The sequence below is a fragment of the Carassius carassius genome, chromosome 6, assembly GCF_963082965.1.
Source record: "Carassius carassius chromosome 6, fCarCar2.1, whole genome shotgun sequence".
Taxonomy (NCBI): Eukaryota; Metazoa; Chordata; class Actinopteri; order Cypriniformes; family Cyprinidae; genus Carassius; species Carassius carassius.
This window is the reverse complement of record NC_081760.1, coordinates 36635345-36649897: the sequence shown is the minus strand read 5'-3', so window position 1 is coordinate 36649897 and position 14553 is coordinate 36635345. Positions and strand designations below refer to the sequence as shown.

The window sequence follows — 14553 nt, the reverse complement described above, 5'->3', positions numbered from 1 at the left end:
GATGGGCAAATCACTAGAGTTTAGAAAACAGCCCGAACTCAAATTGCCAGCTAAACCTTTATCTTCAAAACTAAAAGGAAGATGTTCCCACTATGCTCTTCTTTGGCCAGCGAGGCCCAGGTGTCTGTGTCACCTGTCGGGACTGCTCGAGGTGGCTGTGGTACGAGGTGAGGGCGGTGAGAACAGGAACCACAGCGAGCTGAACATCAGTGAGGGAGAATCCATCAGGAGTCTTCTTCAGTCGCTCCGATATCAGACGGTCGGTCACCTGCACACACACACACACACACACACACACACACACACACACATTAACCTGCTTCTAGAGCTTACCCAGTTTCTGTTTTCTAAGTGTGTAGAGTTTGTTACCGTCGAGCAGAGGGTCGAGCACAGATGATCGATTTTGCAGGGTGACGTCAGGATCAGAACTTTGTACTGGATGGTGCAGGACATCTTATCCAGAACCAGCTTCAGCACCTTCCAGTCAGTCTCCTGCAAACCACACAAACAGATTGTGTTTTACCGCACACACAGATTGTGTTGCATTACAACTATATGTTCAAGGAATGCTAAAGCACAGGGTAATGTTTAAACAAATGATTACAGTACCACGATACCATCAATATACCATGGTGTTGTCAGAGTAATGTTAAAGGGAAGAGCTGTGTGTGTGATTGTGTACCATCTTCAGACACTGTAGCAGCACGCTGAAGGCCAGGCTGTAGGGCAGATAGGCCGTGCGTATGGAGGAGGGCGGAGCCGCCGGTGTGGGACTTCCTGTCGGCGGAGACACACTTCCTGTCGGCTTCTTATCAGTCACTCTTTTCTCCGACTCTCTGAAACCAGACATTTGAGATTTAGTCAGTCTGATTGCTCTCCTTAATAACTTGTACTTCATTTCAATTTGAAAATAAAAGTAAATAAATGTATACAGTTAAATTTAATAATACATTTTAAAAATAAATGTAAACATGTTTATACTTTCTTAAAATTTTGTAATAAATATAATCGATCTGAACATCAAGCTTTATTTATACTTTAATTTAAAAAATAAACTGAATTAAATGTATACTTCATTTAAATTATGAAATATTTTGTTTAAATTTAATAATACAATTTTGTCAACCTGAATATCCCCCTTAATAATTTGTACGTAACTTAAATTTATATAAATTATACACACACAGATGCACAATGCACACACATTTATAATTTATTTAAATTTAATAACAAATTTAGTCAGTCAATCTAACTGTACTCCATAATAATTAACACTGTTAATTGTATTTAAAACTAAATTTATTGAAACTAAATTTAATTGAACGTTTACTTCTCATTTAATTACAATGTAAATGCATTTAAAGCTTTTTAAATGCAATGATACATTTCAATTCTATTTAAATAAAGTAAGATTAAAGGAAGTATACATTTAATACATTTATACACATGAATAGTACATTACATTTAAAAACGCATTTTAGTTTAATTTAAATGGAATACCACAGTCAACCTGAATATCCTCCTTAATCATTTATACTTTAATTAATAGATAATAATTGTACATAAATTCACACTTTATTAAACTTAAAACATTGTCAGTTAAAACTTTTTTAATAAATCTAAATAGATTTATATTCTGAATCTGACATCCTTTAGCATCCTCCTTAATAAATGTATGTGAGAAAACAGCACCAAACACACGCTTGTTCTTACCCGTCGTCACAGTGACAGTATGGGCTGAACCTCAGGACCCCGTCTTTATTAGGGACACCCAGATGATGAAGAGAGTCTGCCCTCATCATCAGTAAGAAATCAAAGACCTGACACACAAACAGTGAGGGAAGTCCAGGTGATCTGAGAAGGTTACTGAGGTCTAGTGTGCTGCTGACTAACTCCAGCCAAGAGTCTGACCTTGAGGCGTATGGAGCTCCCGATGGCACTGTAGTATTTGTTCTTGTAGTGAAGCTGCAGATGAGAAATCAGCAGCTCGTACACTCGGCTGGCGTGGCTGGCCGGCAGACTGTACAGTTTACTCTGAGAACACACACAGCATCACTGGAGCTGACACTGAGAATGATGACGATCACACTGATGAGTGCAGGTGTTGTAGTACCTGAAGTATGTCCAGCAGACCCAGTATAGCGGTGCGCACGTCCTCCATGGGAGACTCCCCTGACAGCTCTCTCTCTCCCTCCAGAGAGCACGTTAACGGACGACTAGCGACCTGCAGGAGCACACAAACCAGGTCTCATTCACATATATACTACAATGGAAACACATTTAATGACTGAACCAATGGATGCACATTTAAACTGCTTCAACAGGTCATGTGACTGAATCATTTGCTCTTAGAGAAAAGGCCTCTGCAGCAGATCGCTAGAAAACACTGCTACTCTGTTAAACGGTTAATAAATTCATACTTAATTTAAATGCATTCATATATTCAATTTAAATTCAATAGATATATATTTATTAGTGCTGTCAAATGGTTAATCATGATTAATCCTTTTATTTATGTAATATATGTGTGTGTAGTACTGTGTATATTTATTATGTATATATAAATACACATGACAATAAAAGTGAGCAGGCAGCCAATGGAAAAAGTACTGAATGATTTATGAATGATCTCATCCTAAAATCGAAAAACTTTGTATTGATTTGGCCAACCCTGAACTATTTCACGTGTCAGCCACAGAACTACTTGTCCTTACCCATGCAAAAGTTCTATTTTTTTAATTTTAAATGTAAACTGAAGAGCGTGGAATCCTGTGCTTCCGTTAGTGACATCATCGGCGAGCAGCAGTACCTTCTCGATGATGTCGAGCAGGCTGCTGAAGTGATGCGTGCTGCAGCCCTCGGCCAGATCCACCAGCAGCTGCGTGGCTTGTTTCCTGACGGACAGATCTCGATCTTCAGCGATCTGACCCAGCTGAGGAATCACCACCACCTCGATCAGCTCCTCCTGGTCACACAGAACACAGACATTCAGGAAAACCAACGGGGAGCTCACGCACCTTTGGTTTAGGACTGACCTCATAGAGCTGGCGGTTTGTGCTGAGCACGAAAGACAGGATGTCCAGGACCTTGATCCTGATCACAGTACGGCTCTCATTCCTGACACACACGGAAAGAGAGAGATGTCATGCCAAGGTTTGGTTTAAAATGGTGTGATGAAGTGATGAATAGGATGAATAACCGGACCTGAAGAACTTCTCCATGAGTTTGAGCAGGTTCTGCAGCCATCCGTCTTTGGCCGGCTGGATGGACTGAGCTCTGAAGGAAATCATCGTCAGCACAGACGCATCCTATCGGCCAATCAAACCAAAATAATACAATTCACTTAAATACATGCATCCTTTTTTTAACACTGAATAATACATTTAGTCAATGTGGAAATCCTCATTCAGTTATACTTAAATTCATTGTTATTATAAATGTAAATAAACATATAATTCATTTAAATAAATAATAATATCTTTTAATTTGAATTAAATGTTGTGAGTTTAAATACATGTATACTTTCTTTAAAATTAAAGAAATTCTCATTATAATAATGAATTGAAAAGTACACTTCAATTAAAGTCATAATACTTTACATTAGGATTCAAATTTAATAATACGTTTAAATAAATTTATATTTTCTACCTGATTTCCTCTCTAATTTATACTTAATTCAATTTTAATAATGAATTTAAATAAATGTAAAAAAAATTATTTTAATTTTTAATTTCAAAATAAATGTAAACACATTTAAACTTTCTTTAAACGTAATAAATTTAGTCAATCTTAATTTATACATAATTTAATTTTAATAATGTATTATAATAAATCTATACTTGATTTCCATTTAATAATACATTTTAATTTTGTTTAAATTTAATAATACATATCTGAATATCCTCCTTAAATTAACAACAAATTTAGCCTGAATAAAATCCTTAATTTATACTTAATAAAAATGTTATAATAAATTCAAATAAATATATAGGTAATTAAAATTGAATAATAGATTTTAATGTTTAATAATACATTTAAATGAATGAATGGATTGAACAAGAGGCAATCAAACCAGACGGCTTCAGAAGAGGACAGACTCACGGGGCGTTTATCAGCACACTTCTCCACCAGACTGAAGAGTGTCTGCGAGGATCCGTGGAAGTCGTTCTGCTCGTACAGCTCCTCCACGGTGCTCAGTAGCTCATAAACGATCACCTTCAGATCAGGGCTGCCCATCGTCTGCACACACCACATGTTTGAAGAGCGTCAGGAGATAAACACTCATATAACATCTCAGTGTGTGTGTGTGTGTGTGTGTACCTGTATCTGCTGCAGGAGTCTCTCTACGATGGACAGCAGGATGTCCCACGTCACGACCTGCAGCTCTCGGCCGTACTTCTTGATGAGTCGCGAGATCGACAGCACGATCTCGTAGGACACCACCTCATTAGAACAGCTCATGGCCTGGGCACAGGGGTCAGAGGTCAAACACTGGCAGGTCTCATGAAGTATATGAAAACACAGACTGGAGGCAGATCTGCAGACACCTTATAGAAGGAGGGCAGGACCAGAGTGGGCGTGATTTTGAGGTCAGGAAGTCTGTGAGCGCCCCACAGCGCCATCCCAACAAAAAACACAGCACCCCTGAGAAGAGCGGCGTCCTCACTGTACACCCTACACCACACACACACACTTCTGAGATCAACAGAACGGATAACTTTACAACAATTTAGCAGTTCATAACAACACTTATGATATTTCACAAATCTTAATCTCAATACAAAAGATAAAAAAATGTTTGTGAAAATCTGCCTTTAAAAGTTTAAATATTAACTGAAATATAAACATATAACATATTAATGTTTATTACATTAAAAAAAACAATATCATTGTCATTGTTATTATATATATATATATATATACACACACACACACACACACACACATTAATATATTAATAATAAAGTAATTATTATGATGGCATTAATAGTAGTAGTATCGATAATAACTTAAATTATATAAAGCAAAAAATTGCTAGTGAAAATCTGCCTTTTTAAAATATAAAAAAACTACTATTTTTATTTTTATCAAGTATAGTTGTTATTATTAGGGGCCAAGCACTGAAGGTGCAAGGCACCTATTGTATCCGTTAGCGTAATTTTTTTCTTCCGCCGCAAGTCTATGGCAGCCCATAGAACCGATTGCGGGAAAGTTGTATAATTTGGCACACTGGTAGAGGACAGTCCCAACATTAACTATGGCAAATTTGAAGTCCCTAACTCCAACTCTCTAGCGCCACCACTTGTCCAAAGTTTCAATATTTTTATGCTAACAACTATTGAACCCTAAGCCAGAAAATGGAAATTCTTTTTTCCTCTGAATCCTTGGCTCATGCCAAATCGAATGAACCCCAAAATTCAAGGTTTAGTTTTTTTCCGCTATTTTCAATTTTTCAAAAAACCTACTTTTTCGAACTCGTCCTAGACAGCTAGTCTGATTTTCACAAAAATTGGCTCAGATCGTCTTCAGACAATGTTAGCAAAAAGTTATGGAATTCAAGTTGATTCGTCCAACTGTTCTCGAGTGACACGTGAACAAATTTGACGAAAAGCACGCAAGAATGCATGTTAGGCTATATCTCGGCAACGGTTTAGCATATTGAGACCATACTTGATGTGATATAACAAGCATTAACTGAGACTACCTGCAGTGTTTCGACGCAGCACCACCAAGTGGTCAGGAGATATGAAAAATGCATATTTTGGCTTATAACTCCTGAATAGTTTGGCCAAAAATTACACAACTGGTCTTTTTAGATTCAGTGAGTCATGTTGAGTCGAATGATATCCAATTTTCCCGTGTCAGCCATTTTAGGCGTCGGCCATTTTGAATTATGTTTTAAAATGCTGTATTTTTTGAACGCAGCATCGTATCGTTACGAAAATAATTACAAAAATCTTCGGCTCCATGCCCTGAAGGTACTCAAAAAGTTTTGTGGCAGCGCCAACTTGTGGTCAAAAGTTATAATGAAATATCACAAAAATGCTAATAACTTTTGAATATATTAGACTATTGAAATTAAAATGGTCTCCCTAAATTCTTTGGATCATGCCGAGAATATTGATACAATTATGCCAAAATTGGCTATACTTCCTGTCCGCCATTTTGATCAATGTTGAAAACCTACTTTTTCGAACTCCTCCTAGACCGTTAGTCCAATTTTCACCAAATTTGGTATGGATCATCTTCAGACCATGCTGGCAAAACGAATTTGCTGGAAGGGTGCCAAAATGCATTTTAGGCTGTATTGCTGAAAAGCTTTGACATATTTGCACCAAACTTTGTATGTCACCACCTGTTCATCGTCACCTCACACTGACCATGCCACATAAATTTGGTAACAGCGCCATCTATTGGTCAAGAGTAATAAACCATTCATTAACCCTGAATAATTACACTTATAAATATGCTAATAACTTTTAATGCATTAGCCTATTGCAATAAAACTCATCTCAAAATATTCCCTGTCTTATGCCGATAACATAGATACCAAATATGCCAGAGTAAGCTGAACTTTCTGTCCGCCATTTTGATTTATGTTGTAAACCTACTTTTTCAAATTCCTCATCAACCGTTAGTCCGATTTTCACCAAAATTGAATCAGATGATCTTTAGACTGTGCTGACTAAAGGTTATGGATTTTGTATCGTTACACAAAACCATTTTCGCATACCACCGCGACGAATTTGAGGCATCATGCCAAAATGACACGTCAGGCTGTATCTCTGGAATGCTTTAGCATATTGACACTAAACTTTTTGTGTGTTTTTGTCATCTCACACAGAACACACCAAAATGATTTGATTACAGCGCCACCTGTTGGTCAAAAGTGATAGGCCATTTAATTTTATTACTAGTGGTTGTATTTATGATTTTTCAGCCATTTCAATTACAATCATCCTAAAATTGTTGTAATTGCTCACTGTTGCATTTGGTGTGGTCCTTCATGCCATACTTAGCTCCTAAATTTGCCGCTGGAGTGCTTGGCCCCGTAATTGCTGCTTGCTTATTATTATTATTGTTGTTGTTGTTGTTGTTGTTATTATTATGAAGAAGAATTTCAAAATAACATATATTTGATGTATTTATAAATGTGTATATTTAAGATAATGATAAATGTATTTATGAATATATATGTGTGTGTGTTATTATTATTAACAACAGTAATTTTTATTTATATAAGGCATTTCTAAGTAGTTATTCAAATTAAAGAACAAAATGAACAAATAAGAAATATAGATAAAAATTTAACTGCTAAAATTACTGTATTAAACAAAAAGCAAAAAAAAGAAAAAAAAAGTCCCACATTATTTATTAGACTATCGTGACTAACAACTAAACTAAACTTACTAACTAAACCACGAAAGTGGAAATAATGTATTTTATTATAGCTCACTGATCTGTCTTTGAGCTCTTCAGGAATGTCCTGTACCTCTCCTCCATGATCCGACACATGGTGTATATGGCACTGTGACCCAGGTGTGTCCCCAACACTTTACGCATCAACTAGACACACAACAACAGAGAAGTCAGAGCACGCTTACGAGCTGCACCACACACACATGATGTGATATATTCATCTCAACTCAACCGTATTTCTCAGTGTACCTTCCAGCAGGACTCACAGAACTCCTTCACGTTAACGGTTCGGCACAGAGTGATGATGAACACCGTCAGAGAGTCAGAGGGCAGGCAGTTATAACACACCACCGCGTCCAACACCTGCAGCGCAACCTACACACACACACACACACACACACATGGATAAACCCATTCAGCTATCACTGATTGTGTGGTAATGCAAAGGCCACTGTTTTACCTCAATATCAGTGGAGGAAGTCGTCCGGTTACACAGAAGGCAGATTTTCCTGTGAGAAACAAATCAGTGATGTTAGTGTGTGTGCGTGTATGTGTGAATGAAAACTCTCCTATATGTGCTTTTCCTTAACTATTTTGACAAAATAAAACAAATTGAATTCACGTATACACAAATTTACACTATAAAATGTAACATTCAAACGTTTGGGGTCTTTAAGATTTTTTTATCTTTTTGTCAGAAGTCACTTATGCTCACAGAGGCTGCTTTTATTTGATCAAAAATACAGAACAAAAGACTACAACTAAAAATAACTGTTTCCTCCTTCAATATATTATAAAATGTAATTTAGTCCTGTGATGCGCAGCTGTATTTTCAGCATCATTCCTCCAGTCTTCAGTGTCACATGATCCTTCAGAAATCATTCTGATATACTGATTTGTTGCTCAATAAACATATAATATTACATATAAACACTGTGTAAACCATAATACTGTATTTACTGATGAAAGGAAAGCTCACAAGAACAGCATTTAGTTGAAATAGAAATCTGTTGAAAATGTCTTTACTGTCACTTTTGATCGATTCAATACATCCTTGCTGAATAAAGTACTTATTTCTTCAAAAATACAATCCTACTGACCCCAAACATTTGAACTGAAGTGTATATATAGTGTCTACAAGTCAAAGCTCAAGCATTAAAGCTGAAGCTTTCAAAAGGGTCGTCTGCGTGTGTTTTCTTACTGGACCATGAGGGAGACGTTCTCATCCAGGCAGCAGGAGTTGAATTTGACCAAGTTCACGAGGACATGCAGGAAGTCTGCTGACAGACCGATGTCCATCCACAGCAAGACGAACCGAGCTAAGAGAGAAAACACACATTACAATCTGCATTCAATGCTAAACAAACCATTCATTATATAGAAAACAGCAGCTCCGCCGTTTGTGTAAATATCTTCTTTTGTGTTCCACAGGTCGGAGACAGAAAGTCATACAGGTGAGTAAAAGAGTTTCTTTATTCTCTTTAACACAAAAGAAGATATTTTAAAGCATGCTGAAAACCAAACAGCTGCCGGTAGACATTGACTTCCATAGTATTTTTTCCCCATACTATGGATGTGAATGGCTACCGAGGTCAAAATGTATTATTTTGTGCCTAGAAAAGCCAGAAACTCATACAGGTATGGAACAACTCGAGGGTGAATAAATGATGACCGAATTTTCAGTTTTGGCTGAACGGTCCTGTAAAGAACACCAGCAGGTGCGATCCATACCGATCTCCTCCTCTAGGTGAGTGATGTCTTTCCCGTTCTCCGTGAGGACCTTGAACACCTCCAGTCTCTCGGCCAGATCTTCATTACAGGGCTGATAGTCCAAAACAATCTTAAAGAAGTGCGCTCTGAGCGGACCCAGCCGCTCACCCTGTACAAGAAGATCAGGAAGAAAGCGTGAGTGCTGTTCGCCGCATTGATGCATTGTGGTTCGTAAGGTGTTCAAAATGTGCACCTGTCCCTGTATAATGGCTCTCAGCAGCACCAGCACTGCATGACGGGCTTCAGCCGGCTGGTCAGGATGCATCATGTCCTCCACGGCCTTCCACACGGCCTCCACCGCATGCTGAAACACACAGCACACTTTAGATCCGCTCGTCTGCACATAGCAGAAGCTTCTCTACGCTCTCACCTCCTCAAACTTCTTGGATTTGGCGAGTTCGCACACTTGGTTGATGACTCTGATCCGGTGGTTCAGGCTGTACTCTGGAGTGAGTTCCTGAAGGATTGGAAGAGAGAGATTACATGAGAAACACAATATGGATGAGGGGAATGATCGATCGGAGCGTTTCTGACCATCAGGATGTCCAGCGTGATGATGAACTCTGAGGCTTTGCTCTCGGTCTGTTTGCTGTGAGAGCGAGCCTGACCGAGGCCAAAGATCCTCTTGAAATGGTCCCGCAGAGACTCTTTACTGGGCTGTTTGTTCATCTTCCCATCTGCGAGAGACCCTGGATGAGAGATACTTCTTTAAAGATACTTTGAAGTATCTCTAAAAAGAAAATACAAAAAAAAAAAAAGTGTAAAAAATTTTTTTTATAATTTATAAATAATATTTATATCTAAAACTCTATATATATATAGTTCTATAATTATATATATATATATATATATATATATATATATTATTATTTTTTTTATTTTTTTTACACCATATCAGCAACAATGGCTATATTCTTGGCAACATTAACAGTATGATTTCAATACATCATTTGCAATAATAAAAAATTTTCTTAAGAAGCAATCGCCTCACTATACGAAAACATACAAGTAACAACAATAGTATCATAATTCAATCAAATTCCTAAAATTCTTCCGGGAGAGATGTTTTTAAAAATGTCTTTTAGTATATTCTGAGTTAAACATTTTCTTTAAAAATTACAAATAAATCATGAATTCCGTACATTTTAGTATAATCTCTTTTAAATATTCTATCAAAATATGTCTTCTTTTAAAATTATGATCAAAACCTAAGCGAATATAAATTAATGTTTTAATATTTCAGACTTTTTTAAAGAAAAGTTACACCTATATTGAGGGGCCCAGGGCCGCTGAATGTCTGGTAGTGGCTCCCTGGGTCAGAAAAGATTGACAACTCCTTCTTTAACATAAATAACAGTCTAATTCACTGATATATCGCCTCTTTTGGCAGGAAAACATGGCAGGACAACAACGCACAGAAGTCTGACACCTCGTGACAGTTCAGTTCAGTTCATTCACAAAACAAACCGTGCATTTAAAGCGGATCAACTGACTGTGACAGAGACAACACCTGAAAATAAACAAGCCAAATAAACCGTATAAATACACGCAAATCTCCGATGTGGTCAAATAAACAATGCAAATAAATATACCAGTATCAATTCATAAACTATAAGCCAATGCAACAAACAAACACACTGTTACTTACCGTCTGCGGAAGATGGAGGTGGGATGATATCGAGAACATATAACTAAAATATCTAAATGAATCGCTCCCGATTCATGCATGTATTTGTCACGCAGTGTCTCAGCCCACAGAACTGCTCCTGCTCTCACCATACCCCTTTACTGCCCCCCGGAAGTCATGCTTAAAACAGGGGAAAGGACTTCCTACAAAAACACCAAAAATACGTCACGTGACAGCTGACGGTTGGGAATTGTAGTTCTGAGATCCACGAGCGCGCCTCTACGTTACAAGCGCAAGCGGCGTTGAGAAACTACAAATTATTGTCGCTTATAAAACTTGAAGAGTCCAACTCATTTCCGCAAATCGGTTCTTTCGAACAGTTATTTTTGGATGAACCCTTTCAAATAGTCGACTCAGTGGTTCATCATTCCGTATATATCCGCTCGAATCCATTCACTGCGATTCAGACAATTCATTGAAAAGATCCGGTTCAACCGAATGATTCATTGAGGAATCAGACATCGGTATCGACAGCAAGGGTAAGAATGTTGTATTCAGGAGGTGTGTTTTTAGCAAAACTGAAGAAATATTTGTGACATAAAGTCAGGTAATGTCAACTAATGTTAGCGCCAGTCCGGAATTTACGTGTTTATATATTCAATCGTTTGTCTGAAAGAATGAACTCTCCATATTTCACCGAGTCAGTAGCTGTATTAAGCACTTGTGCGACTGAAACTATAGGTGAAAGTGCTGTAAATAAAGGAGGAATTCGCAGATTGAGATCCAGAATGGCTCAAGGGATCAAATCAGAAGATGATTCTCCAAACGTGAAAGCAGAAGATCTCGAGCAGAGTATTTCTGATGCTCCACTGCAAACACATGCAGAAACTCCCTCAGGTGAGACGAACTGCTCAGGTGGAGCTAAAAACTATTTTAAATAATGTTTTTCCAAATATTTTATATAATTTAATATAATTTATATTCATTTTATTTTAAAAAAAAATCTACAATTTCATTATGAATTAAATTATAATTTAATTATTTATTTTTTAATATAATTTATGCATGTATTTTAATCGTTTTTTTTTTTTGTACAGAAACTCTGTCAAGTTGCAAAAACACAACCACAAAAGTGAAAGGAGAAGCAGTGGATGGGCAAGCCGTTTTGACGTCACCTAGAAACCCAAGGCGGGGCCATGTGAAGGTGAAGTATGAAGAGGAGGAAGGGGCGGAGCTAAAGAGGGAGCGCTGGGAGCAGCATGATTGGAGAACACAGCTGTCATTCATCAGGGAGATGAGGAGCAAACGGGATGCTCCCGTGGACCAAATGGGAGCAGAGAAGTGCTACGACACAGAGGCCCCGCCTGAGGTGAGTAAGAACCAATCGCAGATCCCCTGAAGTAACCGACAGCCAATCATAATTCTCGGTTCTTTTCTCAGGTGCGTCGTTACCAGGTGCTGATCTCCTTAATGCTGTCCAGTCAAACGAAAGATCATGTGACGGCTGGCGCTATGCAGAGATTACGTGGGCATGGACTCAGCGTGGACGCCGTACTCACGCTGGACAATGAGACTCTGGGTAAACTCATCTACCCCGTGGGCTTCTGGAGGGTAAATGACTCTTGTGTGTTCAAATACATGAATGTTTAATCAGAGCAATCAAAAACTCACAAACTTCATCTCAGACAAAGGTGAAGTACATCAAACAGGCCACAGCTCTGATCCAGCAGGAGTTCGGCGGAGACATTCCTGACACAGTGGAGGGTCTGATGCGTCTGCCAGGGGTCGGCCCCAAGATGGCCCACCTGGCCATGGACATCGCCTGGAACCAGGTGTCAGGAATCGGTAGGGCAGAAATGTATATTTTGGCTTAACACAGTATCTGTCTGTTCTGAATCATATTGTTGCAACTTCTCTACCCAATCAGAAATACAGATTTCCCATAATGGATGATGAAAAATCAAAGAACATTCTTACTCCCCATCTCTGTTCACTTTCACACTAGGCTTTTTTTTAAATCAAAATTTAAAGTTTATCTTTATCATTTTTAATTTTTGAGTTTTAGATATTGTATTTATACTCTTCTAATTCACCTTTAAGGAATAGCTCACCCAAAAATGAATATTTGCTGTTCATTCTACTCACCCTCAGGCCATCCAAGATGTAGGTGACTTTTTTTTTTTTTTTTGAGTAGAACAAGAAGATTTTTAGCTGAAACCATGGTCCTTGGTGATTCATAAAATGCAAGTCAGCAGCTGCCTGATTTTGAGAATAAAAACAAAGCATATCAAAGAACATGAAATGAATACCCTTGGCTCTTGGCGATATTTTTAGGTCTTATGAAGTGAAACGATCGGTCTGTGTGAGAAACTGAACATTATTCACAAAATTATTACCTGTAATCCAGAGCCTCACACAACGGAAAAATCTGATTCTTTTCCGTGAACTGATTCTTTCAGACAGTTTGTTTCTGGTTCAAAAATCGGATTCACCCGTTTGTTTACAATGGTGTTACATACACACAATTAAATTTCAAGTTAGAGTGACTGTCGGACGTCCGAAAGTGTGATTTGATTGAGCAACTTTTAGATCTGTGCTGCTCGAGTCACAAACTGTTTCAGACACTTCAGTCCAAAAGAACCGGTTCAAAAGAATGATTCGTCCGGTCACATGGGCCTCTGGATTACAGGTAATAATTTAGTAAATAATGTTCAGTTTCTTGCACAGACCAATCATTTCGCTTCATAAGACCTCAATATATCTTCAGGAACCACCAATATTAATTTTGTGTACCTTGATATGCTGTTTTATTCTCAAAAATGAGAATGGCTTGTGAGTGAATAGATTAACAGCAAATTTTCATTTTTAGGTGAACTATCCCTTTAAGTGTTTGTGTTTGTGTGTGTGTGTGTGTGTGTAGGTGTGGACACCCACGTTCACCGGATCTCAAACAGACTCGGATGGACCAAGAAGGAGACCAAGACACCAGAGGAAACACGGAGAGCGCTCGAGGAGTGGTTGCCACGGTAACCTCTATTTTCGGTCCTGTTGTTGCTAACGTTCATCTCTACAATATAACATCACAATAATTTAGTTGAAGTGCTATTTTTCCCTGTCTTCTCTCTTCTCACAGAGACCTGTGGAGTGAAATCAACTGGCTGCTGGTGGGTTTCGGGCAGCAGGTGTGTTTGCCCGTCGCTCCGCTGTGCTCCGTGTGTCTCAATCAGCACACCTGTCCCTCCGCCCACAGATCCTCTCCTAACAAGAAGCTCAAATCCAGCCCTGCTAAACCTGCCATTAATGGCCCCAATGACGAACTAGCAGCTCCAACAGCACAGGTCAAAGAAGAGCCAGCGGACACATCCCTGTCTCAGAGGAGGAAGAACACAGCCAAACAGGAAGTGCCAGGAAACCAGCTGACATCAGAAGAAGACTTTCCATCTGTCCTCAAAAAGAGAAGCAGGAGGAAAGGGACGGCTGGAGCACAACAGAACTGAGCTCTGTCTTCACACGGGACACAAAGGACAGCAGGGACCTCGAATCCGTTTCAACAAAGTACTGTGTAAATGCAAAACACATGTCACTTTGATTCATTCCGTAGGTTTTCTATCAAATAAATTGCAACTAAAATGGAAAACATAAAAGTGTTTGTGTTTAGTATTAGTTTTACATTGCTCTGAACTGTATACTATCATTTTTACCTGTGTGTGTGTGAGCCCAGAGTACAATAAAGAATT

The 14553-nt window shown here is 38.3% G+C and overlaps 2 protein-coding genes across 8 annotated transcripts in view; one reads left to right on the top strand and one right to left on the bottom strand.

Annotated features, from left to right (window-relative positions):
- LOC132142801 (tuberin-like) overlaps positions 1 to 11003 on the bottom strand; it is a 39781-nt gene extending 28778 nt beyond the window's left edge. For 2 of the 6 annotated variants that reach the window (XM_059552933.1, XM_059552935.1), the window contains exons 1-22: positions 10838 to 11003; positions 10657 to 10699; positions 9724 to 9878; positions 9560 to 9646; positions 9383 to 9493; positions 9151 to 9298; positions 8621 to 8738; positions 7880 to 7928; positions 7669 to 7794; positions 7493 to 7566; positions 4548 to 4674; positions 4321 to 4464; positions 4102 to 4239; positions 3205 to 3308; positions 3036 to 3117; positions 2810 to 2965; positions 2114 to 2224; positions 1912 to 2034; positions 1714 to 1820; positions 683 to 836; positions 370 to 492; positions 134 to 268 (exon numbers count right to left, since the gene is read on the bottom strand). In XM_059552933.1, coding sequence (XP_059408916.1) covers positions 134 to 268; positions 370 to 492; positions 683 to 836; positions 1714 to 1820; positions 1912 to 2034; positions 2114 to 2224; positions 2810 to 2965; positions 3036 to 3117; positions 3205 to 3308; positions 4102 to 4239; positions 4321 to 4464; positions 4548 to 4674; positions 7493 to 7566; positions 7669 to 7794; positions 7880 to 7928; positions 8621 to 8738; positions 9151 to 9298; positions 9383 to 9493; positions 9560 to 9646; positions 9724 to 9878; positions 10657 to 10663 — 2379 coding nt within the window. In that variant the 5' untranslated portion in view covers positions 10664 to 10699; positions 10838 to 11003. Of the gene's footprint in view, positions 1 to 133; positions 269 to 369; positions 493 to 682; positions 837 to 1713; positions 1821 to 1911; positions 2035 to 2113; positions 2225 to 2809; positions 2966 to 3035; positions 3118 to 3204; positions 3309 to 4101; positions 4240 to 4320; positions 4465 to 4547; positions 4675 to 7492; positions 7567 to 7668; positions 7795 to 7879; positions 7929 to 8620; positions 8739 to 9150; positions 9494 to 9559; positions 9647 to 9723; positions 9879 to 10455; positions 10537 to 10656; positions 10700 to 10837 lie in introns of those variants that run through there. The other 4 variants (XM_059552930.1, XM_059552934.1, XM_059552931.1 and 1 more) reach the window with 3 other exon arrangements.
- Positions 11004 to 11175: 172 nt separating this feature from the next.
- Positions 11176 to 14460, top strand: nthl1 (nth-like DNA glycosylase 1). Of its 2 annotated transcripts, none has more exons than XM_059552938.1 (6): positions 11176 to 11713; positions 11914 to 12185; positions 12257 to 12427; positions 12502 to 12661; positions 13737 to 13842; positions 13950 to 14460. In XM_059552938.1, the coding sequence occupies exons 1-6, from the start codon at positions 11437 to 11439 to the stop codon at positions 14311 to 14313; spliced, it is 1350 nt and encodes a 449-aa protein (XP_059408921.1). In that variant the 5' UTR covers positions 11176 to 11436; the 3' UTR covers positions 14314 to 14460. The 2 variants fall into 2 exon arrangements, with proteins under 2 accessions (XP_059408921.1, XP_059408919.1); XM_059552936.1 differs by having other exon boundaries at positions 11180 to 11731.
- Positions 14461 to 14553: the final 93 nt, after the last annotated feature.